The sequence below is a fragment of the Periplaneta americana genome, chromosome 10 (genome assembly GCF_040183065.1).
Source record: "Periplaneta americana isolate PAMFEO1 chromosome 10, P.americana_PAMFEO1_priV1, whole genome shotgun sequence".
In the NCBI taxonomy this organism is placed as follows: domain Eukaryota; kingdom Metazoa; phylum Arthropoda; class Insecta; order Blattodea; family Blattidae; genus Periplaneta; species Periplaneta americana.
Genome location: NC_091126.1, coordinates 108,766,677 through 108,794,076, shown reverse-complemented (window position 1 = coordinate 108,794,076; position 27,400 = coordinate 108,766,677). Strand labels below are relative to the sequence as shown.

The window sequence follows — 27,400 nt, the reverse complement described above, 5'->3', positions numbered from 1 at the left end:
ATTATTATTATTATTATTATTATTATTATTATTATTATTATTATTATTATTATCATCAATAATATGAAATAACCACAGCATAAATTACGTTACAAATTATGTGGAATTATGTAAACACGTATAACTCATGTGAATTGTGAGGTTAAATCCAACCAGGTAGCCTGCTTTTCTCTTAGAGTACTTCCGTCAGTACTTTTATTCTGTAATATGGATGCATAATTGCTGACGAGTTCTAAAGGAATTGCCACTTCGAGCTGTGAGAAGTTCGGTGCTCTTTTCTTTTTTTCTTCCATGATTATTGAAACTTGTTATTTGAAAACTGCGAGGATGTTTGAAAGCAGTCCGACAAACAAAAACGAAGCGATAATTGACAGAGTGCGTTCGTTCGCTGTTTTATACGCGGTAACCTAGTGCTCAGATGAATCTTCTCAAGCGAGCGTACCGTCAGCTGACGGTACTGAGTTGATCGAGGGAATATGTCAAGAATTAACCATGTTTCCGTGATTGCTGATAAACGGGCTAGATGATCGAGAATGGTGCACACGGCCACTAGTGTTTATTGTCTGGTCCCTTAGTCTCATCAGCAGAGTAATTGCTGCATCTGATAAGGTGCAATGTTGCTTTAAAAATGCCCCTTTAGCTTTTGCACTATTGTAGTTCTCAGAAAAATAACTTTTTCCATACATGGTGCTAGAAATGGTTCCAGTTTGGTTCCAGCTACACAATGTTTTGAACCTAACAACCAAGTAAACCCAACTGTATGGTGATCCTTCAATGAAGAAAACACTATCTTTTATGTTCATTGCAGGCTTCTTATTGAAAGGATTATATTCCTTTTCCACTCGGAACAATTGTCCAATAGTCTTAATTTCACTATATTCCTTCTGCTTTCTCACACTCCAACTGCACGACTAGTCAGTCACTGACACATTGTGATGTGCGTGTATAAGCAGCGCTGCCATATGATGACATCGAACTGCTCATGGACAGAAACTTGCAGCACCACTGATATTACCATCTTCCATCGTCAACTATTAAAAGTATCAGAAAATCTCAAATTAGTAGGCCTATTCACACTAGTAGCTACGCATGTTGAACTAACCTCAAACATGAAGTATCAATTTACACAGTAGTTTATACCAACCTAAAATTTGTTTTATTTTTCATACTAACTTTAACAATTCCTTTAATGATCCCATATCCTAACAAATAGTTCATCGATTTGATGTGTCCCTATTCCATTGCATTTTTGCCCCCCCCTTTTTTTGACAATTCATGCATTCCACAAGTGATGGATGTAACATCTGGTAGAATATAAGAGTAAATAAATAGTGTCTTATTTACTTTAATACTTTATTTCTATTTGGTGTTCACTTTTAAGCATCAGGAAAATAAAACATGTTGGCAGTTAGATTAGATAGATTACCAAAACAAATTATGGATTATGCACCAACAGGATATAGAAATGTTGGAAGACCGAAAATAAGATGGACAGATGATTTAAACCTTGAAGACGGAACAGGCCAATAGGCCTAATCCCTGTAGCTGAAGAAGAAGTTGGCAGTTACAAACATTTACTTTCACTTCTATCTGTAATTTACAAATGTAATGATGTGACAGATGTGACAGAGGTTGAGCCTCAGGGATGAGCAGTACAAGTATAGGTAATTATTTCTGCGAATTTTCAATACTTATCTAAATATCTATAATTTATACATAATATTCAAGCACTGAAGATTACACTCACGTTAGTTTCATGCTGAATTATTTATAAATGTAAATTTTAAAAGTTTTAAGAACTGTGTGACAGCCGTAACAGGTAATGTGATGGATGTGACACATCCAAAGACTAGGTCTTGTTAAGATCATAACTGAGTTTAACACATTTGAAAAAATGACACCATGTAAAAACGGTATTCTAAGATAATATTCGAACTTCACTGAATTAAAAATATTGTTAAAGTTGTCAGTATATAGGCAAATTAGTAATACATTAAAAAGCAATTAAAAATACGAAGTCTTATTTAAAAGTCATTCAACTTCAAAACTCTCGCGCTATTCACTACAATAGGATGAGAAATAATTTTGAGCACTTCAGATTTGTTGTAGCATATGCTGTCCACAGACTGAGGCCATTTGGACATGTCTCACCATCGCTGAAACTTTAAATTCATTTGGAGAAATGACCCTTACCACTTCACCGGGATAATTACTTTCTTCCTTCAGATTACAACAACCCACTATCCATGTGTTACATTTATCAACAGTTCTACACAGCTTTCCATCTAATAATATCCTGGTTCATTTGAAATAGCACTTTCCAAATCATGAGACTCATTCAAAGAATGAAAATCTTGGTATCTTAAACGTTTTGGCTTGATGTCTTTTTTTATATTGCACACAATCATTTCTGATGCACCTGTTTTTCCTTTCAACAAATTATGTGTGTTGTATGGTCAGAAAAAGTGGCTAGATTGTATCTTTGGTACATCTGACATGGTGGACCACTGCTCAGAGAATATTTGTTGATTTTCCAACATTGATTTTTTATTGATAAAAATAACTGAGATTCCTTTAATTTCTTTCTTTGCACAGTCAAATTAGGATGATACTGACATAAACACACATTGTGAAACATACAGCACATATTCTGGACGAAGTTGATTAAAATAAAACGTCCACACCTGTGGAGTAATGGTCAGCGCATCTGGCCGCGAAACCAGGCGGCCCGGGTTCGAATCCTGGTCGGGGCAGGTTACCTGGTTGAGGTTTTTTCTGGGGTTTTCCCTCAACCCAATACGAGCAAATGTTGGGTAACTTTCGGTGTTGGATCCCGGAATCATTTCACCGGCATTATCACTTTCACATCATTCAGACGCTAAATAACCTGAGATATTGATACAGCATCGTAAAATAACCCAATAAAATAAAAAAAATTAAAAAATAAAACTTTTCTTAGTTACATTTCCCTGTTACATGATTCTTTATGGACTTAACGACTTAAAACAACTTGTTGCCTGCCGACTGAACACTGATGTTTCTCAGATAAAAATCATAGATCATTTGTTTTGTTTCTTCAGTAATCTTGGGCTTGCAGTATGTAGTGTCACGTCCATCACAAATAAACATGTCACATACATCACATTGTTTTTCAGAATATAAACAATGTCAATTAAAATACGAAAAGCACAATTAGATAGCCTCTGTCAGTGATACAATGAATCTGAAGTATTATTTTATTATCTTTAAAATAATGCATGATTTTTAGTGACGGACATGACAGCTGAGACAGCCGAACAAGAATCTAGTTTCAAGTATCTAGGAAATGTGTACGTGTTTTCAGATTTTTTTAGAGATCTTATGAAGACACTGTCCTTCAATAATTAAGGGATCCAATCAGGTGATTCCTTAGTAATCATGAAATAATCATGGGTAACTCAGCAATTAAAAATTTACTTGGTGCAAACAAAGAGAAACTGCATTAAGATGGAGGAAATACAAATCTAAAATATATATTTTTTGCTCTTTATGATATTTTAATACTTTATTAAGTAACTGAAGTTGCTTATAGCAGTAATTTTCCAGTTTCAAAATTTTATCCTCAGGCTCATTTACTCGTGGAATGCATGAATTCCCTTTCATCTCCAAAAAATAAAAATAAAAAAATAATACTGGTACTGTGGAATTTTATTATGCTCTTTCTTGCCATTCCATTAGCAATAAATACCACAATGAATCATTAAAATCATTAACTGCGATATTAAACCAAACATCGTATATGATGTTAGTGGCACCAAGTCTCGATATTTGGAAATACTTGATAATAATGAATGAATTCTGTATTAAATGGCAAAACAATCAAGTTAACCACGTAGTATACAAATTACTCATAATACACTTACAATACCTGATAATTAAAACTTCATATTAATAAATGTTGCGAATCTAATAAACTGAAAAAAAAAAATCTACTATAGCTATTAATGGTCAACATTGCACTTAAAAGGATGCTGAACCACATGTAATGCCAGCTTTTATGGTTGCAACAGGCAAGATATGTGCTACAGTGGCTCAAAATGAAACTCGTACAGTGAAGTATCAACTAGTATTAAATGTGATAAACAATGAATAGGCGTATGTTGATTCACTGAAGCCAAACCTGCGTTTTCTAATGCCTGCATTATTGAAGATTATATACTAAAGCACTAATTTCATAGAACAAGACAATAAAACTAAACTAAATAATGTATTTGTCTTCATAGCAATCCAGGGTCAAAGTAAAACTCGTACAGTACATTTATAAAGAAAATAAGTATGGTACACACAATGTTAATCCCCTCATTTGCACTCAAGTTTTGCTCCCTTGTAGACGTGCTTCACTCCGAGGGAGAACTGCTTGTTTAAGACTACTGTGGGTCGTCAAAAGGGCAGAGTTCTATATCTCAACGTGAGACGATCTTACATCATGATCAATGTGATAAATCTTTAAGTAAAATGGCCAGGTTGGTGAAAAGATTGCATTCCACTGTTGAGGATGTTGTAAAACGTTTTAAAGAACAAAAAATAATAAAAACAAGCAAAGAAAGAGCTCCAGAAAAATCTTTAGTAGGTAATAGGGATGAACGTTGGTTACTCAAAATGAGTGCTAACCCAAAGTTATCTGCACCTAAGTTGGCTTTAGAGACTGAAAAATGTTTAGGGAAGAAATGCAATCCCTAAACAATTAGAAATGTATTGCGAAAAATCAACCAGCACAGCCGATTAGTGAGGAAGAAATCTTGCATTTGTGAGGTCAACAGGAGGAGAAGAGTAGAATTTGCTAAGGAGCAAATAAATAAACATTTTGAATTTTGAAAAGCAGTTCTATTCATTGACTAGAGCAAGATAAACCTTTCTAGTTCAGATGGGAGGGCTTATGTTGGAGCAAGCCGAATACAGAACTCAGTGAAAAATAAAGACCCTCTATGAAACACGGTGGAGGATCAGTTATGATATGAGGTTGTATGGCTGCTAGTAGGGTCAGTAATTTAGAGTTCATTGAGGACACCATGGGCCAGAATATATACTGTATTTATACATTTTTAAAAAGAATATGAAGCCCAGACTCCTAGGGATAAATAACACATTCAAATTTTATCAGGACAACGACCCAAAATATAAGGCTCTAGAAGTACGCATTTGTCTTCTTTTCAACTGCCCCAGAGTGCTGGAAACCCCACCCCAGTCACCAGAAAATAATAATACAACATTTATGGTCTGAACTAAAAATTAAAATATAGCAGCACGCCATAAAAAAAACAAGACTTGAAGGAAGCCATATTAGAAGAATGGTCGAAGACTTGAATCTTATTGTGACAATTTGGTAAAATTTGTTCCAAGAATATTGCAAGAAGTTATGAATAATGATGGATTCCCAACAAAATAATAATAAATCATAGTTGTAGCCTGTTTTCACTAGATTTACTGTGGTGAAAGATTATGTTAGGCCTATTTTGTTTTAATCAGTGTGTGTATATGAGTTTTATTTTGAGTCAGGAAACGTTCTATTTGCGTCCAAATCATTTATTTTGACTCAACTGCAGTATTTGTCCCACTATGCTGTAACGTCTGAAGGAGTGCCAACATATTTCTAGCTCTTTTTTGCGCTACCAACCTTAATGCATCTGCCTCCACTGTAACGAAAATTGTTACTTATGCCAATCTCACTGCCATCGTGATCTATCTATAATCTATCTATAATACAGGCCGTAAGGCAGACCATGTGACTCGCTTAACAGCTGATCGCGAAGGGCAGTCTTTCAACCATATGAATTAGTTGGAGTGCATGAACAATAACATATAGGCTATTTTTCTGAAATGCAGTGTAATTGCATCAGTAAAATTTGAAACAGCGATTGTGAGACACTTGAGACATAATTCACTTGCAACTTAAGGTATAATATTATTTTTGGTGTGAAAATTACGTTGTTGCAGCCAAAGTTCGTATGTGTAATACCTGCCTTTATTTTGATTAAATATTGCGCTCTTTATGTGGTTAAGTGAATTTTTGGTGTTATAAACAATAAATAATTATGTGTAATAATATACACGTGAAAGTGAAACATTGACTGGCATGTAAAGTAAGTTGTGATTAGGCCTAAGTGCAGCGTTACTGATGTTACTCTTGTCTAATCCATTATTGTTAGTTTACCGTATTTGTTTTATTAAATTTAAATTATTGCGCCCTTCTTATGTGTGAATAACCTACATTATAAATAATACGACGTTTGATAATATACACAATTTGAACTAAAAGCGAGATGCATTATTAGTCCTCTTGAACCTATTCTTCCACCATGGTTTGGTGTGTTGTGCAGTTACTCAAAATGCCATCACATGTTAAATGCGAATATTTCGAGTGCAAGAATCGGAAGGACAGCCACCCGAAGAATTTGCCAATGTTTCTTCAAAATATCGGGAGATAGTGAAAGGTGAGTTTTCATTTACAATGTATTAATATTATCATTTAAACTAACTTGATGTATTGTAGATTTTTCTAGCCACATGCATCATGATGCATGAATTGCCGGATACTAATATTTAAGTTATATATATATATCCTTACACTCCCCACTTTATTATTTAAACGTATTATACAGTATATATTTAATTTATGTAATATGTACCGGTATTGGTCTAAATTAACAGTACACGATACCACGTGGGAGATATTTTTCAAGAGAAGGATCTATCGGTTTATTGTTTTTACTGAAACTCTGGTACCTTGCTGCACACAACACTGAAGTTTGATTTACTTGGTTTGCTACAATTTTAGATGTTATGTTCAGATGGATATCAGAATTTCTTAGTCAAAGATTCATTGCCACTAAATTCAATAATTCACTTTCTAGTTACAGACAAACATATTGAGGTCTACCTCAGGGCGCTGTCCTCAGCACAACTTTATTCAATATTTATATAAATGACTTACCCTCCCTATTAGAGGAATCAAACATGAAAACAGCACTATTTGCAGATGATATAGTTTTGTGGACTTCCGGATCTTACAGACATAGAGACAAAATTCAAAATTCTGCTCTTAAAGCTCTAAATCAACTACATGAATGGAATACATCAAATTTGATGACACTTAATTTAAGCAAAAATAACTACCAAATATTTTCACTCGGTAAAAAAGAAAGAGAATTCAATATCCAATACAATGGCCAACACCTTCCTAGGACGGAGTTATTTTCGATAGTAAGTTAACATGGAGCAATCATTTGAAATACATTTCTGAAAAAGCTCGTAAATGATTCTCCCTTCTAAAAAGACTAGCAGGAAAGAAATGGGGATGCTCTAGGAATACTTTGAACACTACATACAAAATGTTTATACAGCCAGTGCTGACATATTGCGGAGAAATTTTAATTACTTCACCTCTCATAAACGACATAGAATATGTTCAAAACCAAGCTCTCAGACTCATTACTGGTGGAATCAAAACAACTCCAATAGATTCTATGAGATTCCTCACTAATATTAACAGTATCAAAATGACAATAGAAGAAAAAGCACTGATTCAATATGAAAAACTTATCAGATTACCAGGAAACAATTGGCATTCATACAGTCCTCTCTGTAGATTGGAAAAGTTTCATATCCATTGTTCAAGAATTAAAACAGAAAATCAATATCCCGAATTTAAAAGAAAACTTAAAAAATTAAACCAAACCCATTAACTCTATTAGATATAGAATATAATCTAAATTTAACAGAAGAAATACTGAAATCAGAAGTAAACACTGAAATACTGAAACAATTGTCTTTAGAGACAATTATTATTAGGTACCCTCCACAAAACTGGCTTCATTTATACACCGACGGATCCTTGATCTCCAGAGAACAACGTGCCGGTGCAGGTGTTACGTGCTGTCTCTTCTCACTTTATAGATCACTTGGATATGGAACAACAAGTTTTGATGGTGAAATCATTGCAATAAGTGAATGTCTCAGGAATCTTCTATGCCACATCAATAAATTTAGGAATGCAGTTATATTGTCAGACTCCAAAGCAGCTATTCTATCAATCGTCCCTAAAGACCATCTTCATCTCAAACAGCAGAAATAACTAAAGTGCTCTCTCAATTAATATCACTCAATATAAGAATTGTATTCCAATGGATACCATCCCATTGTGGAATCCTGGGAAACGAGAATGCGGATGCTTTAGCAAAGAAGGGCAGCACTGCTACTTACAGACCTGTTACTAAATCTACGTATTACTCTGTGAAGAGATTTATTAAATCTACATACTTAGACTTCAACAAACAAAATTTGATAACACAATCCCAAGGGAAAAAATGGAACTCTCTGCATCAAAATCCACAGTTAATTCCCGATTTACCACGAAAATCGTCTGTAGCTGCATTTAGATTGGCAACAGGCCATGATTGTTTGGCTAAACACCTGCATAGAATTGGAATATATCAGTCCCCTAACTGCCCATTGTGCAACTCAAACCAAGAAATGGATTCAGAACACCTCAAAATCTGTGCTTTAGTGGCTGGTCATGATAATATCTTTGAAAAATATTGGAGTGCAAGAGGTCATATGACTTTATTGTCAAACGCCTAGCATTAGAAAACAACAACAATTTTAGATGTTATTTACTGAAGTAATTTTTTTTCTGTCGTCTGTGGTGCAGCAAAGTACGAATGATACATCACATACGCCATGATCACATGCACGTCATTTAGTATCACTTTATAAAATCACTCAGATAAGGTAGAAAATCGAAGAGAACAGATGCAGTAAGCCATGGTAGTACACCGTTTTACTACAAATTTTCGGCATATGAAAAGGCTAACAATATTAATTTTTTATTAGGCCCACATTTAAATTTGTTTGATTCACATCGTATTTTTACAAATGAATAGCTAAGTGGGAAAACGTTGAAAACGATATTATTTCTAATCCTCTAAATTATAATTTGGAGCTTGCAAGTTTTTCTGCTTTGCTATTAAAATGTTATCGTAAATTATGAGTGTTTTTCTCCAAAAATACGTTACAAATGGAGTAATAATTAGTATTTTACCTTTAAGGTCATTGGAGCAGGTTTTTTTCATTTTCTAGCTTATCTATATCTAGCTTATACCCGAAAGTTGTTTTCTTGGGCACATTCACCATTAGGTCTTCTCTGCCAATTGCTTCTAGCCATGTCTTGCATCTGAAATCAAAAATGAGAATTTAAAATATAAATATAAATGATGAGCACAGCGACACCATTTCCTGGTATTTCACAAGTACCCTCCGGACACATCTGAATAGAGAAGTCATACCTTGCAAAGTTCAGGCTATCTCCAACAAGTCAAAGTAACTTATTTAATCGTATACTTTTTAGGTATCATCGGCTTACTTCTAAAACCAAGTCACCCTCTGTTCTCTTAGCTCATTCCCACTCCTCTTGCTCATTCCCTATCCTCTCAGTCCACTCCCTATCCTCTCAGGCTACACACTGTTGTCTGAGTCCTCTCCCTGTCGTCTCAGTCCACTCTGTCCCTTCATTCCATTCTCTGCCCCTCAGTCTACTCTCTGTACTCTCAATTCACTCTCTGTAATCTCTGTCCACTTTCTGTCCTTTCAGTCCACTTCCTTTCCTCTCAGTCTACTCTCTGTCCCCTCTGTCCACTCTCTGGTCTCTCAGTCTACTCATCATCCTCGCTCTCCACCTTCTTGTCACTCAGTTCAGTCTCTGTTCCCTCTGTTCTCTTAGCTTACTCCATATCCCTCAGTGCTCTGTCTATCCTCCCAGGCTCCTCTCTGTCCTCTCAGTCCTTGCAAAAGTTTATATAGCTATAGGACATTTGTCACAGCATTATATCAACATGCCAACAACACCTAAAGGAACGGCAAGGGTTAAGCACGGATTTTATACGATTTCGGGTTTTCCTAACTATATAAGTGCAATTGACTGAACACATGTGAAAATACAATCACCAGGTGGAGGAGATGCAGAAATCTTCAGAAATCGTAAGGAATTTTTTTCAATTAATGTGCAAACTGTGTCTGATTCTTTCTTGTTGATTCGAGACATTGTGGCTAGGTGGCCAGGCTCATCTCATGACTCACATATTTTTAATTCTTCAAGAATTAAGAGGCGATTTGAAGATGGAGAATTTGGTGCAGCCATTCTAGTTGGAGATAGTGGATATGCTGTACAAAATTATCTCATTACACCACTGATGATTACACACACGTCAGAGGAATAACTTTTTCAGGAGGCCATCATAAGGACTAGAAGTCCAGTTGAGAGGAGCTATGGGGTATAGAAAAGAAGATTTCCTGTTTTAGCTACTGGAATCAGACTAAAATTGGACAGAATTCAAAGTGTAATTGTGGCAACAGCTATTTTACACAATATAGCTTGCAATGAGAATGAAAATATACCTCCTGTTACTGATGACCAGTTGGATGCCATTAACACTGTGCATAACTTCCCTCAAGCAGCTAACAACCACCCAAATGTAGCAGAAAATAATGTCAGGCGAAACCATCTTATCCATCATTACTTCCTTGATTTGTTGGTGAACAAGTGAAGGAAGAGATTAAATTAACATAAAATAAGTTTCATTCACTGCAGTACATGTAACATTGTTTATTATTCATGTTAAACTTGCATATTTTCAAAAGTATATTATAACTTTACTTCACTGGCAATTAAGCATTACCAGCACCTTATCCATCAGTACGTTCATGACTAAAATTTGTTTGTGAACCAGTGAAACAAAGGGATGAAATTAACATAAAGTAAGTTTCATTCACTGTAGTATATGTAACATTGTTTATTATTCATGTTAAACTTGGATATCTTCAAAAGTATTATAACTTTACTTCACTGAAAATTAAGCAGTACCAGCAACTTACACCATAATTATTAAGCCTAAAATTGTTATTTTTTTTTTTAAACCTGACATATTATCTTGTGTGGTGTAGCTTTAGATGCAACACAATCACCATAATATAGAATCTAATGATGACATGACTTAACTGTAACTGTGTTGTATGAAATATTACTACTGATACACAAATATTTTAACACATTATAGTGTAGTCACAATTTATGTAAATATTCCACTTTATTTTAATTACGCAGTGATGTTACAAGTTGAAATATATCTGCATTTGTATCAAAATTATATTAATGTCGGATTTCAATGAAAGAAAGTAACTAATTACTTGAAATATGCAGTGTGTTTATTTTATAACATATAAGAAATTAGCTGGAGAGAATATACTGTACATTTCATATTATGTTCATGCCTACTAAAATAATTAGAAATGAAACTAACAATTCAATGGCTTGGTTCCAAACGTGGCTATCTCCAAAATCATAAATTTTCAGTATTCACAAATTAAACTTTGAAGCTACACATCAAATCAGGGTTTTTATTTGGTTACTTTTTTATTTCACTATAAAATTTTGACATTAATAATTTAAATAATGTATTAGCTACAAATGTTTTGCACTATCAGTTAATATAAATTTTGATGATTTTTTTTTAAATAATAAGATAGCCACGTATGGAATTGTTAATATATAAAAGAATAACATTGAAATAAACTAGTACATAATGAATCATACTTCATTCATTTCAGATAAACACAAATAAATGTCAGCTACAGTAAACGTATTCAATTTTATCAATGCTTGTTATCCTAAGCTGATTGCTTATTTAAAAACTTTAATTCTGACAAAAAAAAATTGTACTAGTTCTGAACAAAATTTAAAAAACATTGTAGAATGTAATAGTGTATTTTATCACACACTGAGTTTCCTCTTACAAAGAAATAGAGGCAGATTATTATTTTCAAATACTTGGTAAACTATAGTCTTACTCATTTAAAGAAAATCTTCATCTTCGTCATCATTGATATCTGGCACCACTGTTTCATCATTTTGAAAAGCAGAATCACTTAATTAATTCTGAAATAAATCTTGACGTCATTATCAACGTTACCTGAATTGCAAATTTCTCGTAAATGCTTCATCTTCAATGCAGAAATTCTCCTCTTCTCAATATGCAATGGTTTAAGACCTTCCTCCATGGTATTCATTATAAACCGTCGACCTCTCCTTGGTAAGACATTGATACTGCGGAAATCCTCTTCAGAACTGATCTTAATTTTCATTACAAATGGATCTGCCTTTTCGTACCTTAATTGTACTAGTTGTACTGAACAAAATTAAAAAAAAAAAAATGTAGAATGTAATAGTATATTTTTTCACACACTGATTTCTCTTTACAAACAAATAGAGGCAGATATTATTGTCAAATAATTGGTAAACTGTAGTCTTACTCATTTAAAGAAAATATTTATCCTCGTCATCATTAATATCTGGCACCACTGTTTCATGATTTTCAAGAGCAGAATCACTTAATAAATTCTGAAAGAAATCTTGACAGTCATTAGCAACGTCCCTGAATTGAAAATTTCTCGTAAATGCTTCAGCTTCAATGTAGAATTTGTCCTCTTCTCAATGTGCAATGGTTTCAGACATTTCTCCATTGTATTCTATTCATCATCACTAACGTTGCTAATGCTTTCCAGTAAACAAACTTGATATCTTTATTTTGGTAAACTTGATACTTCGGTTCTGTACGATTGGCTGTTCTAGCAATCGTCATCCATTCATATGGCAAGTAAACTGGTACATTTTTTGACGCAGTTTCATTCTGGCATGCATCAAATTGCACTCCATCTGACTATGGCGAGACACAAGAAACTTTTGGGCAATAGTTTCTTTTGGTAACACCATTACAGCATAAATGAATACTGCAGCTACATACTGGTTCTTATTTTGTCCTTCACATGTGTCACTTAAGAGCCTTACACTCTTTACTGCTTCTGAAATATTTTTCAAGGTGATGAAAGATACATGAAACAATTTCACAAGGCCCTCGTCCACCTTCTATTTCATTCCACATGTAACATTTTCCACTCCCATCTCCAACATTAAATATAGTAAAATTATATGTAGTTAACTTTGTTTTGTAGAAAGGATGGGTTCGTTGGATTTGTGGGGACATACAGAACTTGTTGTAAGTCAAAATTACAAGAATGTATTGTATCAGGATTTAGCTTAGCTTCATTTCTGTCAAGTTCTTTTTCTTCTCTTGCTCTGTCCTTTAGTGCTGTGTGCCTGTTATGTTCATCTTGCATTAGTATTAGCTTTTGTTCCGCATTAGATGATTCATAGGTTGTACATTTACGTAGTCCATGGAAAGACAGGTTAAAATACCGTAAGTTTTGAAAACATGATGGTAAAACTGTTCTTGACAGGTTATAAACCAGTATCCTTACATTCAATTTTGTATAATCCGTATATCTTTGCCATATTCAATTTTGGACTCAAGTATTTCTTTTTTAATCGTTCCTGCAATAGTGGGATGACATTGTAGGAAATTACTAAAGATGCCAACTCCTGAGATATTTTTGTAGATCCATACCCACTCCGTTTGTCCATTTGTGTTGTCCTGCTTTGAATAGCAAAATGTAGTACGCCCTTCTTAATAGCCAGAGTATTGAGAAACGTCTTCTTGCATATTTCTTTTCCCGAGTTATCAACATTAAAAAAGAATTTCAGTGTTTTAGACCGTTTAGAATTTTCTACACATGTTTTTCTTTTACATTCAATCACCACTACAAGACTGTTAAAATCACGTTGCCTATTAAAATTGCCAAATTTCCAATAATTAGTGAAAATTTCGCTTCTTTGGATGATACGTATTTTTCAATTTAGCTTACAATCATAAAGCTCAGCCATTGATTTACCTGGAATATGTTGATTCTTCGAAGTCTATAAAATTATAATAGAGTCAATTTTAATACATTTATTCTAATTATAAAAATATAATAAAAGAAAATTCATAACAGCAAATAATGAACACGTGTGCAATAATTAATTTCAAATAAAAATAACAATAAGTTACCAGCTGAGAGTTGTATTTCCATATCACTCTGCATTGCAAATCCACATGTTGCGATGTTTTCGTAGCAGTGGCTGTACTTGTCTCTGGACTTATTACAAAACGGCTATTATCTTCACTTGAAAGAGGCAGTGTATTCATTTCCTTAGATGAATAAGTAGCAGTAATATGGGAATCATATTTGTTTAAATGTAATAGTTCTAGCATTATTTTACTTCTGGAAACCATCTTCAATACATTAATTGTATCACTAATTATCAGGGAACGGATTTATATGGACTAAAAATATATGAAATATGTAAATATATATGTAGTTATTTTTACCAAAATATGGAATTAAATATGGATTTTTACCAAAATATGGAATTAAATATGGACTTAAAATTATAAAAAAATGACTATGTACGTTAAATATTGGTACATTTTAATCAAACTAAACAAAAAATATAATGGACGTACCTTATCTTCCAATGTAGTTTCAACAAAACACAATTTTTATTGTCTGTTACCATAACAATAGGTTACAAACATTTCTTTCAAGTGCTGAAAAGTGAATCTTCTTCTATTGTCTCTGAGGATAGATTTATACTGACTAAAAGAGCGTTCGACGTCACAAGAAGTAACTGGTACATAATTCAATTTCACAATGTCTGCTGGGGATAAGTCCAAGTTAATCTTCACTGTTGATTCACCACTCATCACAGCAACAACCTTTTGTAGTTCTTCATATCCAGGGTTTTTTGAAAGTACAGTGTCCACCTTAGCTCTTACTGCATCTGCAACTTTACCTCTACCACGATTCAGTTGTTCCACAGTACTATTTATAATTTCAAAACTTTCAGATAGTGAAAGGTGCCTATTTTGGAGACTTTTGAGCGTTTTTATGATGCATGAAAATGTATGCTGAATGTGAGCTAAGTCATTCTTCACACTTATGTCACAGGTAACTGTTTTCGCAGTATCAATTGAGACTGCATCTTCAGAGTCCAATGCAAGGAGAACATTGTTAATAGAGTCTATATGTTCGGCATAATATTCAACTGCTTCTAGCCATGTACCCCATCTAGTTAAAATTGGCTTTGGTGGCAATGGAATTTCAGGGTACATTTCTTTCAACACGTTAACTCTACTGGGAGCTTTGAGAAATACTTTTTTCACTGATGAAATCAACAAATCTACTTTAGGGAAATTGTCTCTGACCACTTCTGCCACACGATGAAATGCATGCGCCACACAAGTAAAATGAGTCAATTTAGGATATACAACAGATAATGCTTGTCCAGCTTTGACCATATAAGGGGCAGCATCGCTAATAAAGAATAACACATTATCGTACATAATACCCTTTGGCCACAGGATACCCATAGCTTCGTTGAACAGTTTAACTATAGTTTTGTTATTGCACTTTTCTAGAACATCACAATGTAAAAGAATTCGTTCAGAATATTGTTCACTTAACAAACCGATAACTACATTACCAACAAGTCTACCTTCTTTGTCGGGAGTCTCATCAATGGAAACCCAAATTGAACTATCTTTAATTTCATCTCTTATCTTCTGTATTGTCTCATCGTAGATGGATGGAGCATACGTCTTCCTAAGTGTTGACTCATCCGGGATTGTATGTTGAGTATATTTTTCAAGGAATTCCCTGAAGACCTTATTCTTTAGTTTGTAGAGAGGAATATCAGCAGAGATGAGAGAACGGCACAGGTCGATGTTAAACTCAGATCTTACATTCGATGTTGTTGGTTGTGTTAAAAACAATTGTCTCTGCTTGGAATTTAGTTGTTTGTTGGCCTGATGTTTACTAGTTGTAATGTGTTGTTGCACCAGGAACTTTTGTGTAGATGATACTGCACACTGACACAAATTACAAAATAATATTTTATTGTCAGTTGATAAACCATCTTCTTTAAATTCTGAAATGTAACTTGTTAGTTTTGATTTTAAATTGACTGAATGACGTACTTTTGGCATATTTACCGTCTTTATAGTATGATTTACAAAACTGAACCTATGTGTACTCTGACTGGCATTTAACTGTTGAGCTGCACAACTGAAGTCTGTTAAAAATTTTAAATTAAATTAATACAGTTTTGTAACTTACTTTCCCATTGTTGATAGGACTGCTAATTTTCAAATAACTCTGATGTTAAAGGGATTACTGAACATGTGTTTAAATCTCTATTGTTGAAATGTATTTTTAAAAGTTAATGGAATTTTGTTTTGTTTTATTGTTAAACCTAATATAATATGGACTGTTTTATATGAAATATGGAAAATATATGGAAATTAACGAAAATATGTACTAAACTCTAAAATATGGAAAAATATGGAAAATAAAAGTAGGATTTTTCAACCCTACACATTGTGAAACATAAAGATAATGCAAAATATAAATTATATTAGCTTTATAAGTAAATATGTATTTACATATAAATCCTTTCCCTGCTAATTATGCAGAAAACTCGCAGTAGTAACTAGCATGCTGTTGTTCACAACAGTAACCGAGCTATGCTTACATAAAGGAGTGAGAAAATTATTATTGTTGGAGTATTATGATTTCTAATTTTAGCATCCGTTAAGACAAACAACTATAGGTTAAAAAGTTTTATTGTCATTGTTAAGACACTTAGTATGTTACTGAAATTCAGATATTAAATTTTAACATAACGAATTAACGACTGTAAATCTAGTTTTCATTCACGAGTAAGATTCGTAACAAAATTACCTGTTGCATTTATTATTATTCTATGTATCTATCTGCAGAATTCACAAACTTTGTGCAATAAACAAGCCATTCCACAAGTAGCTATGTGATATAGCTATATATGGAAAACATAAAAATAAAGAAAACTCTAATCCTATTATGGCTATCTGTTTTGAGACACATTTGGAACTGATATTCAACCTTAGGTTTCACATAGCTACATTGATACACCATGATTTGAGGCACTATTTTTTAACTTAACGGATAGACACTTTTACAGCTGATAGATAATCAGGTTCTGAGTCAGAATATGCTGAAAACTCAAAATCGAAAATTTTGCAGATTTGGAACCAAGCCATCGAATTGATTTATTAACATTTTGATGTCATGTTATAATTAGGCCTAGCCTACTGTTTTTTTCTTATGTATTATTACTATATTATAAATAAGCCATATATAAATTATGTGATAGGTGTTAACATGCAATAAATTTCGTTTTTCAATTGGAATTAAGTTAAACTACCTACTGATTAACTTGTTATTCAATTATTTAAGAAGCTACATCAATTTAAATATCTTCTGTTTTAAGTAGCATGATAACCTGATGTGATATGTTGAAAATGGTATTATTAATACAGTGAATGATATAAACCGAATGACATTATGAAAATATCAAAATGACATCATAACATATTACTACCATTACAAACCACTACAAAACTGAAGTTATCAATATATAAGTTAAATATATAAGTTACCTAATGTGATTTAATATGTTAGATTAAATTTTTTAATTTAAATAAAAAAGAACATATAGACTTGAACAAAATAAACACCATAACTACTTTAAAATCTTGTGATTTCAGTTAGCTGTTTCTTTTAAGGTCCAATTCCCTATTCCTGACATCAAGTTCAAGAATTCTTCTTTTCATCTCAAGATCAAACTCCTTATTTTTTTTATATGAAGTTCTGTGAGTTTCATCTTCGCTCTATGTTCTTCTTTTATACATGTTACCAGTACTTTAAATTCATGCTCCATCATTTGTAACTGAATTTGATCCTCTGTTGCTTGTTTTTGTAACTGCAGAACTTGTTTTTCTTGTCATAAAGCCATAAGTTTCTTTCCTGTCAATGAACTGTCTAGTGATGGTCTTTTCTTCTTTACTAGGAGTGTAGTGGAAGTAGGTTTCCTCAGGTCCCTAATGCTGAATTGACTGCTACATGGAATGGCTTCTACTTCATTAATTTGTATATTATCCTGAGATACTATTGGTATATCTTCAATTACCTGATCAGTGGGATTTGAATCGTCACCTGCGACAAATGCTTGGGATTCAGAAGCTACAGACTTGTATAGATTCACAGATGAAAAGGGAATTACGTTGGAATTTTGAATTGATTGGATTTGAGGAGGAAATTGTGCTTTTCCAATGTTTGCAGATGGGTTCTCCACAAATGTGAGTAGTGATGAGTGGCCAGTGCAGTCTGAGTCACATACAGATGGCAGCCCCTCAAGTTGTATTGTGCCAATAATCTCTTTTATTTTAATATAAGTTATTATTAAGTTCGGTTGATTTGGACCTCCACCTGCACCTGATGTGTATTTTTTATCTTCGGAAAATCTCCTTTTACAGGTCCTTTTGAGGTTTTCATACTTCCCCTTTAATATCTTCCAATCTCTTACCGGTACTACAGTTCCACTAATTTCATCGAAACTTTCTGCTAGCTCTTGCCAAGCTTTTTCTTTGCCTTTTAAAGATACACTATCGGTTTTCTTACACTCTAATATATCTTTCTTTGTACTAACTAGAGAGAGCAGTAAATCAATTTCTACTGGACTAAAATTCTTACTTTTTTCCTTGAATTTTCCATGTCTAAACACAGGACCTTACAGTGTACGTTAATCAGCTTATGATAATCTGATCAAAATTCGTAATGGACGATGAAGCAATCATACAGTGCAACCCACCGTGGTCAATGTAGAGTATCAAATAAAAGCTATTTCCCTTAGAATTATCAAGATCCTGGGTACAGCAGTTAGGCCTAATTTAGTGGGTTACCGAACACGTTAAAAAGCTGGAAGTTGTCGTCTTGAAATTAATTAAGATCGTGATTTTCGGAGGGAAATGAATAAACTAAAGGAAAATAATTTTTATATTAAAATGGATCCACACATGCCACCAGATAATGCACATTAACACAAGAAATTCAAGAAAACAGCTGTTAAATGATACACAACACTTCACATGGGCATAAATGATTTATTTATTTATTTGTGAAACAAGTAGATGCATTCCTTCTTTATTCGCGTTGATTTGATTATAGCATTAATTCTCTGTAAACAGCTGACATCGTGATCTGTGGCTGACATGTTGAAAATCTGACGCGCCATCAGCAACGAGTTAGATACTATTGAGAGGACAAAGATCTCAGAAAGTTGAAGACAATTGAACATTGGTCCGCCATGTTTCGGTTAGTCAAAACAAAGGGGCGTGGCTCGGATGTTGTAGGAAATGACTGTGATGAAGTTAGTATTATTGTGAATTGAGTTACATATTAAGACTATGTTAATAAGTAAAAAGTAAAATACACACAAAACTTTACGTTTTATAACAGCTGTAGGCCTATGTTTTATTAGTTTCACTAAATATAGCCCAGATATTAAATGACAAGCTATACTCGATGCAACCAAAGCAAAGCACCTAAAGACGGATGAATTTAATCGGCAGAAGAAAAATAAATAATTTTTTGACTTCGTCACAAATTTAATTACCTTACAGCTAGTCTAGCCTAATATGAAATCATGTAATTCAGTGCTCACCAGGTGATTTCAAGAGAGACGACGTATTTAACTAATGGTAGTAAAATATAGGAAAGGTAGTGGCGAAAATTAAAAAAAATATCCAGTAATTAAGTTATTGAGAAAAATTCATTTGAAATTGGAATTAACACAGAGAACTTTTGAAAACTGAAATTATTAAAACTACAAATAATCTCTTAGCATGCAACATAATAATTAAAGAATGACACTAATAGAAAGTTACTCATGATCATAACTCACCACATTGATTGAAACAATAAGATACTTACGATTAACATTGTTATCAGAAACAACAGGAGCCACAGCTAGCTACACTTCTTTTCGCGTGATGGAGACATCATGTAGTCTAATATAATTTGAAACAAATATTGTCGCGTGATGGAGACATCGTGTAGTCTAATATAATTTGAAACAAGCATTGATCTCACACGTGTCTCGCAACTAAGCAGAGGCTTTTGCAGAATAAAACTGTTCTTACATTATTTTGAACAATAATGACAAATTGTGTGTGATGCAAGTGCTAACTTTCCTCTTTGGTAACAAAAAGAGCCCTACGCATTAATAAAAAGAAAATTGGAGTAGGCCCTATAAACACAATAAATACTAAACTCTTGATGGTCAAACTTATTAATACAGGTATTTCGCTTATGCTCAGTCCGTCTTATCTTATAATTCTCTGCGGCAATGGTACCTGTATTGAGAGGGTTTAATTATCCAGCAATGAATATTATGATTTACGGTACATTTCATTTAAATCCGAGGGAATGAGACATTTTTGGAAATTTTAAAGTCTTAATTATTACTTTCTCATTTATAAATCAGCTTTTTACAAAACCTATAGCGAAATGTTTAAATTAAATATTGATGTATCTGAAAAATATAATACATGTACCAACTCGTTACAGTGTACCTTTGATAAGCACTCCTTGCGGAGGCTGGCGGTACTAAAGACGCCATGTTTTTTAGGGAACGATCCATAGTACTGTTGGCCTCCGCAGGGAGCGCTCATCAGAGGTCTTTAGCCTCTCTATAGTATCTAACTCGTTGGCCATCAGTAATATTGGCTCCAACGAGATAGAAAGAGAAGACTATAGAGTGGCCATGTTGTCCTGTACAGCGCTCTTTGCGGTGCCACCGCGAAACACGGCAGATCTGAGCTAAGCGCCCACCTTTGTAAAAATTCGTCTGCTTACAATGTTGTTTAACGGAGGTAAGGAGTACAAAACAACGAAGAAAAAACATGCCTGTTGTGTGTGCTGCATATAACTGCAATGTCAAAAGGAAAAAGACAACTGATATATCATATTTCATGTAAATTTTATGAAGTTAAGTCCATAGTTTTGTTAATTAGCAGCATTTTTTTTTCATGCATAAATGTGTAACAACGCTCGGCATAAACAAAATAAATGGTTCACTGGTAATGTACTTTAACTAAATACGGATAAAACCAATACAATTCCGTTTCAGACCCAGTGAAAAACAAATAGCAATACAATATTAAAACTGTATTTCGTCACCGGCATCCTTTATTTCTGCTACTTCTGTCCTTACTGCTTATACAAGAAGACGATGAGCTGTAGCTTATAAGAAGTAGGCCTATTTCGAAGACAATCGATTAATCAAATAAATGGTTCACTAGTAATAAAGTTAAACTAAATACGGATAAAACCGCTACAATTCCGTTTCAAACCTAGTAATAGCAATCAAATATTAAAATTGTATTTCGACACTCGCATCCAAAATAACGCAAAACTCTGGGGTAGGTCGTATTGTTGTTAGTATTTTGACTGGAAGGACATGAAAGAACATAATTGAGCACCCACTTGCAATAATGGGGTAAGTATGAATATATTTCGTAACTACTTACCCCATTATTGTACGTGGGTGCTCAATTATACACTAATAATTATCTGTGGTGCCACAGCCCTTGAAAGGCTCAGACAGACAGCCGGCTGTTGGCCTCACGTTCACATTTCGATAATAATTATACTTTACTGTAACAAAAAAACTGAAAGCGTGTTTTGTCATGTTTCACCCACGTTACAAGCTTGGAAGTAAAGGTTGTTTACTACATAGGACCTACTTTCATTCTATATCTTATGGTATAGTAAATAGTTTTGCAACGTGTAGAGACTGGGAAAACAATTTAATAAAATCATCCGAATCATACTCGTTCATTTTATAGGCAATCTTGCAGGTCGCATTTAAAAGAACCTAGGAATATTAACATTTTCTTCAGTATATTTGCTAGGACTTCTTGTCATATTACATGACAATTTTGCTTAGGTTATTCTTTTAAGCATTCCTTCTAGGAATAGCTCAAGTGTTTTAAATTTAGCGTACATAAATTTAGATTAAGTTCCTAGCACATATTTGGCGAAATACTAGGGTTTTCCACTTCAATTAAACTGATTTATGCAAACGAAATTAAAACAGCTGACGATTCTAATGTCAGTTATCACCACGCCCACTTTGTTTTGGGCGCATAAGTTCATTACCGACGGTCGTTCAATTTTCTTCAAACATGGCGGCGCAATGACCACTCTATATCTTTCTCTTTCTAACTCGTTGATTGGCTCTGATTGGCTAGTTCAGTGTAGCCAACACATGAGAAGCCATGAGCATCTAGTGCCAACATTAGTTTAAACGGGTAGGCTGTCAGATATTTATGGATAAAATGGAAGCATATTTAAACTGAATAGTAAAGTTAAACGGGTTTAATTTATCCCAAGTTTAACTAACTTTGGAGAAAACGGCCCTAAACGATGCAATATAACTGCCGCCATTTGTTATGTTGAGCCTCAGCTATTGTGAAATGTACCTGCTAAAACGGTTTAAGCAGAGCCTTCTTTAGTTACAAGCCGGGGTCATACCACAGTCTAATAGATAGTCGCGCAACTTCAACACTTTTTTTGCCAACATTCACGACACTAGCGCTCAAGCGGCAGACAAGGCACTGGTCATAGGGTTGATCAAGAGGAGTAGAATAGAAGAGAGGGGCTCAAGAGGCGGATTAAGTGTAATCTGTCAAGAAGCTTCTTTTTACCAGCAGTGGAGCGCCACATGCACAAAAATGGCGGTATTTTCAAACGACTTCCTGCACCGGAAATAGCGGGAATTTCAAAATACTTCTTTGCACATCACCGTTACATTCATATTAACATGAATGTTTGAAATGTAACCATCCCTATTACAATTCCTTTTTTGTTTTGTTGTTGTTTTTTTTAAGATCTTTAGCCAGAAACCTTTTTTTTTAATTACAATACCATAAGTGTTTTCAGAACGAGATATCTCATGAAGTAGAGTAGTAGAGGTAGGAAATGGACTGTGAAATTGAAATGATTTAGACATGACCAAGCAAATCTGTTATGTTGGAATGTATCAGATTTATTTATTAATAATATTTCATTTTGTACATAAACACAAAGATCTTTATTGAAATTAACTGTTTGATGTTTTACTGTAATAGAGAAAAGATCGTGAGCTCACGATAGGTGCTATATATAATATATAAAATTAACAACATAGTAGTAAATGTTACACAAAGAAAAAAATCATACCTAAACATTCTTAACACTCTACATATTTATTAATGAAGTAATCTCTGCTCTTTGAAGTCAGCTAACCGCTTAATTTTCTGATATTTTCAGATATACTACCATTAGTTATTATTGTGTTGTAAGGAAAATAATTTCAAATCACCCTTAGTAGAAATTGGAGTCTACAATGCTGTGTTCTTATTGTCTCCAAATAAGTAGCTATAATGTGTAAAGTCTCCTGGTTACATTGAAGGCAATCATGCACAAATATTTTTTTTAAGATTAACACTTAATGACATTATGTCAGTTTGTTCATGAACTTCTACATTACATTTTGGACTATATGTAGGGAATATTGGAAAATATTGTATTCGCTAGTGTAACTTTGTGTTCAAATATTACGAACATTTGTGTTGTAGTTAGTTAATTTAAGTTCCATTTCTCTGAGAAACACAAATATAACAAACTGAAGAAATAAAATCCTACACAGTACATGATAAACATAAAATTAAAACAATAAAAATTAATATTTAATGGCATTATGCCAGTTTGTCTGTAAACTTCAACATGAAATTTTAAGCTGCCTGTGGGGAATATTAGAGAGTAGAGTAAGAGAGTTAATGGGTTTATTGCCAAAAACTCAGCATTTGTTGATTTCAGTTAAGTTGTACAGGTTTAAGAATTCCAACGTATATGTGGCACCTACTACTGTATTTATTTCCTCAATGGCATAATTTGTCATTAAATATGAAAATATTCTAAATGCTAGTGCAGAATACAATAACTTTATGTTCCAACATTGCGATTATGGTAAATAGAGTCTACAGTACATTTCACAGGTTTTGTTGAAATATGCCAACAACATCGGTCCTGTGTTTGATATTATGATGTTATTTCAAGACAAAAAAATTATTATTGCCTTGAGTTACTTCGTATTGTAGTTAATTTAGGTTCCTTTTGTTTGAGAAAAATACCAAATCATAACAAGAAACATAATGTAACAAAAATACAAGACCAATACAAAATAGCAATAAATAGCAACTAAAATTAAACATGCAAAATCTTAAATAAAAAATACACAAAGAAAACATACTCATTTGGCCACAATACCACAGTATCAGTAAATGTGCACATCACTTTTCTGCATCCAGTTTCACAAGCACATTAGGTGCAAAACTTCTCACATCTGCACTTCTCGTTGACATGAAGAAGAGGAGTGCCAGCGAAGATAAAGTTGTATTTGAAAAGTAATGTTAATATTATTTTACATATACAATCCTGCAGACAATCCTCTGGTTCATGATTTGTACAGGAATGTCCCTGGTTAACAGAATTCAAATGTAAAGCCCTTAATATCTACTTACACAGTACAAGTGAAACAGAATTGTTAGAAAATTATTGAGTATTCCTTGTAAAGCCACTCTTCTACGAAAGTATACCTTATATACAAATGATGTTGGGTTTTGTGAGAAAATACTGGATAAGCTAAAATATGCTTGTGACAAAATGAGTGACATAGATGAGCTGTGCTGTCTCATATGCGATGAAATACCATTAAAATCAGCTTGGCTTGTAACAATAATGATGATTTTGTTGATGGGTTTCAAAGATTTGAAAAACACTTGTCAGGTAAACCTGCAAATCAGATGCTTGTGTCTATGGTGAGTGGTCTATGTCTTTATTACAAGCAGGTAATGAATTACTTCTTAGCAAATTCTGCTACTCCTGGTATATGTTCAATAGTGCAACACGGACATTAAGCCATTTAGTTGCTTGTCAACACTGCTTTTAAAGATATTTCATCCCACATAAGGCAACCTACTTTGTCAGTGTGAGTCATCTTACTACAGGCATTCCTTAGTATGTCGAATAATTTGTCACTAAAACCAACATCAGTGGTATACTTTCGCAAAACTCTAAGCAATGTAGCCTTAGAAGGGAAATTTAATAACTCCCTAATCATTCTTTAGGCACTTGGGCTCTGTAAATAAATATTAAGAGCCTTTTCTTTCAATTCCGGTGACCACCGAACTCTCTGTACATACCTTGCATTTGAGAAGACACAATTTTTTACCAATTCATATAATGGCCCTGGAACCTTCTTCCTTAAAGTTGCAAGGGCAATGTCAATCTTCAGATCTCTCTGTGTGGTCTTGAGGACTCTTCCTCTCAGATGATGCAGTTGTACTCGAAGACTGCAAATTTTCCTCCTCTTCAGTGTTACTATCGGTGTGGCCGTGGTTTGCATTCTTGGGGGCTCCCCAGCCTCTTCTCACTGCCTCTCCTCTCTTGGGGGGTCACCAGCCTCTCTGGCGGGGGTCCTCTGTTTCTTCCCGTACAAAATAAAACAATCAAAAGGTTACAATTATGAACTGACAGCAAGAGTAAGTAGTCCTGTACCACCAAGGATAGAGGTTACAATTGAAGCGTTGGGCCGAATAATGGTTTATGTTACAATTTTTGCCATTATACTTTATCTTAGAATGTTATCAAGTTATTTCGTTTCAGGAACAGATTTGCGGAAATTCTTTCAAGATGTGCTCACAGCTTGCTCTTGATGTCAGAAAGGAACTGTTTAAAATGTGTTACTCTCTTATAGTCAACATTTCAAAACTGTGTTTGTCATTGTCTTCATTATTATTCTGTTCATAATGTTACAAACTTCTCCGATGTGTAATATGACTTTCAGTAACATACAATCTATACTTTGCTTAGTGTACAAAACATATTGATGGAATAACGGTGTATGTTGCCCGTCCAATAGTAAATTATTTATGAATGGAATGACGATGTAACATTTTCGTTCCTCCTGCCCAGTTAGCAGATTGCAATACAGACCATTATTCGCCCCAACGCTTTAATTATGGGATCTACTTAGCCTGATACTTCACTATTTGTGTGAATGGCTTTTTCTTTATGTATTCATTCACAATTTGCAATTACGACAGAATTTATAGGTATAGATATGAATCACTGAAATTGCATAATATAAAAGGCTTGCAGTTACTTTAGTAAGTTACCTTGACCATTGGAGATAGCTTCAAATTTGCAAGGTATGGCTCCCGAAAGCTGTTGTGCAGTTTGTTGGGCTATTTAACCATCAGATCTTATATGCCCAATGCTTCTAGGCATGCCTTGCATCTGAAAAAATTGAAATAAAGTGTAAAATAAATATAAATTATGAGCACAGGAAAACCATTTCATGGCACTTAATAAAATCACTTTGAGAACCAAGAAAAATTAAAATAAACTCCTCCAGTCAGCTTCACGTTAAAATACTAATTATCTCATCATTTCTATTGTAGGCCTAATTTTGGTCCAGGAAAAAATTCGTATTTAAAGACAACATTTGTAAAAATACAATGTAGGCGAAACATAAAATAAAATATAGGTGGATAAAATATGTCATAAAATGGTTTAAGTATAAGCTACATCATCATAGCTCACTGCAGCTGTTCCCTTTCACTTTATAGGCTATTAGAGTGATTTTATAAAGTGCCACGAAGTCACGTTCCTGTGCTTACGGTATTTACATACACATATACAGTATAGCCTAATAATAAAAGTCTGTTAATATGTAACTAGATGTTACAAATTCTGTATATGTGTGTATGAATTAATATCTGATAACCTAACCTATATAATTTAAAATGATGCACGTGGCTAGCAAAATTTACAAGTATATCAAATTAGTTATAAGTGATAACATTGCTATATATTGTAAATGAAAACTCACCTCTCACTATCCCAGGTATTTTGAAGAAACATTTCGAGTGGTGACTACTCTTCTTACTTCCGCAGTACGGATATTCGCATTTAATTCGTCCGGCCATCCTTCCCTCGCCTAGGCAAGAAAATTCAATATGTCTTCTTCTTCAGTTCTTGAAATACGGCAAGAAATTGATCCAGGACTAACAACTTAAACCAAGAGCACGCAAGTTCATTCTCCATTTCCAGGAGTCTAAAATCAGTAACGGAATGTTGGTAAGAGGCGATGTTAGCACTCATCGTGGCAGTGCCATAGAATTAACAGCGATTAACAGGGAATAGATACGATTGACCCCCTCTCTTCTATTCTACTCCTCTTGGGGTTGATACAGCCAGCACGTGCCTTAAAGGTATGCGAGATGTTATAATAACGTTTTAATCATGCGTGGGAATAAAGGCAATGTGTGCAATGACGAAAATTGCAGTAACAACAAGTTTAAATTTCCGAATTTGTCGTTCTTCAGATTCCCTAAAGACCAAGAGAAAATCATAACTCAGTCATACACGCTGTAGGTAGCCTACATATTGTATTCTATAAAACATTTATTAGTTATCAGTTACCTATTTGTATGTCAGGAAGGAGAGTTTA

At 33.8% G+C, this 27,400-nt stretch overlaps 1 protein-coding gene and 1 long non-coding RNA gene across 2 annotated transcripts in view; both read right to left on the bottom strand.

The window, feature by feature from the left end:
• Positions 1-9,189, bottom strand: part of LOC138707943 (potential E3 ubiquitin-protein ligase ariadne-2-like) — a 77,460-nt gene extending 68,271 nt beyond the window's left edge. The window contains exon 1 of the mRNA XM_069838009.1: positions 9,077-9,189. Coding sequence (XP_069694110.1) covers positions 9,077-9,088 — 12 coding nt within the window. The 5' untranslated portion in view covers positions 9,089-9,189. The remainder of the gene's footprint in view (positions 1-9,076) is intronic.
• A 15,951-nt stretch (positions 9,190-25,140) lies between these two features.
• On the bottom strand, positions 25,141-27,109 carry LOC138707324 (uncharacterized). Its single transcript, XR_011334173.1, has 3 exons — positions 26,780-27,109; positions 26,064-26,184; positions 25,141-25,372 (listed from the first exon to the last, which is right to left on the bottom strand). It is a non-coding gene; the product is annotated as an uncharacterized lncRNA (long non-coding RNA).
• Positions 27,110-27,400: the final 291 nt, after the last annotated feature.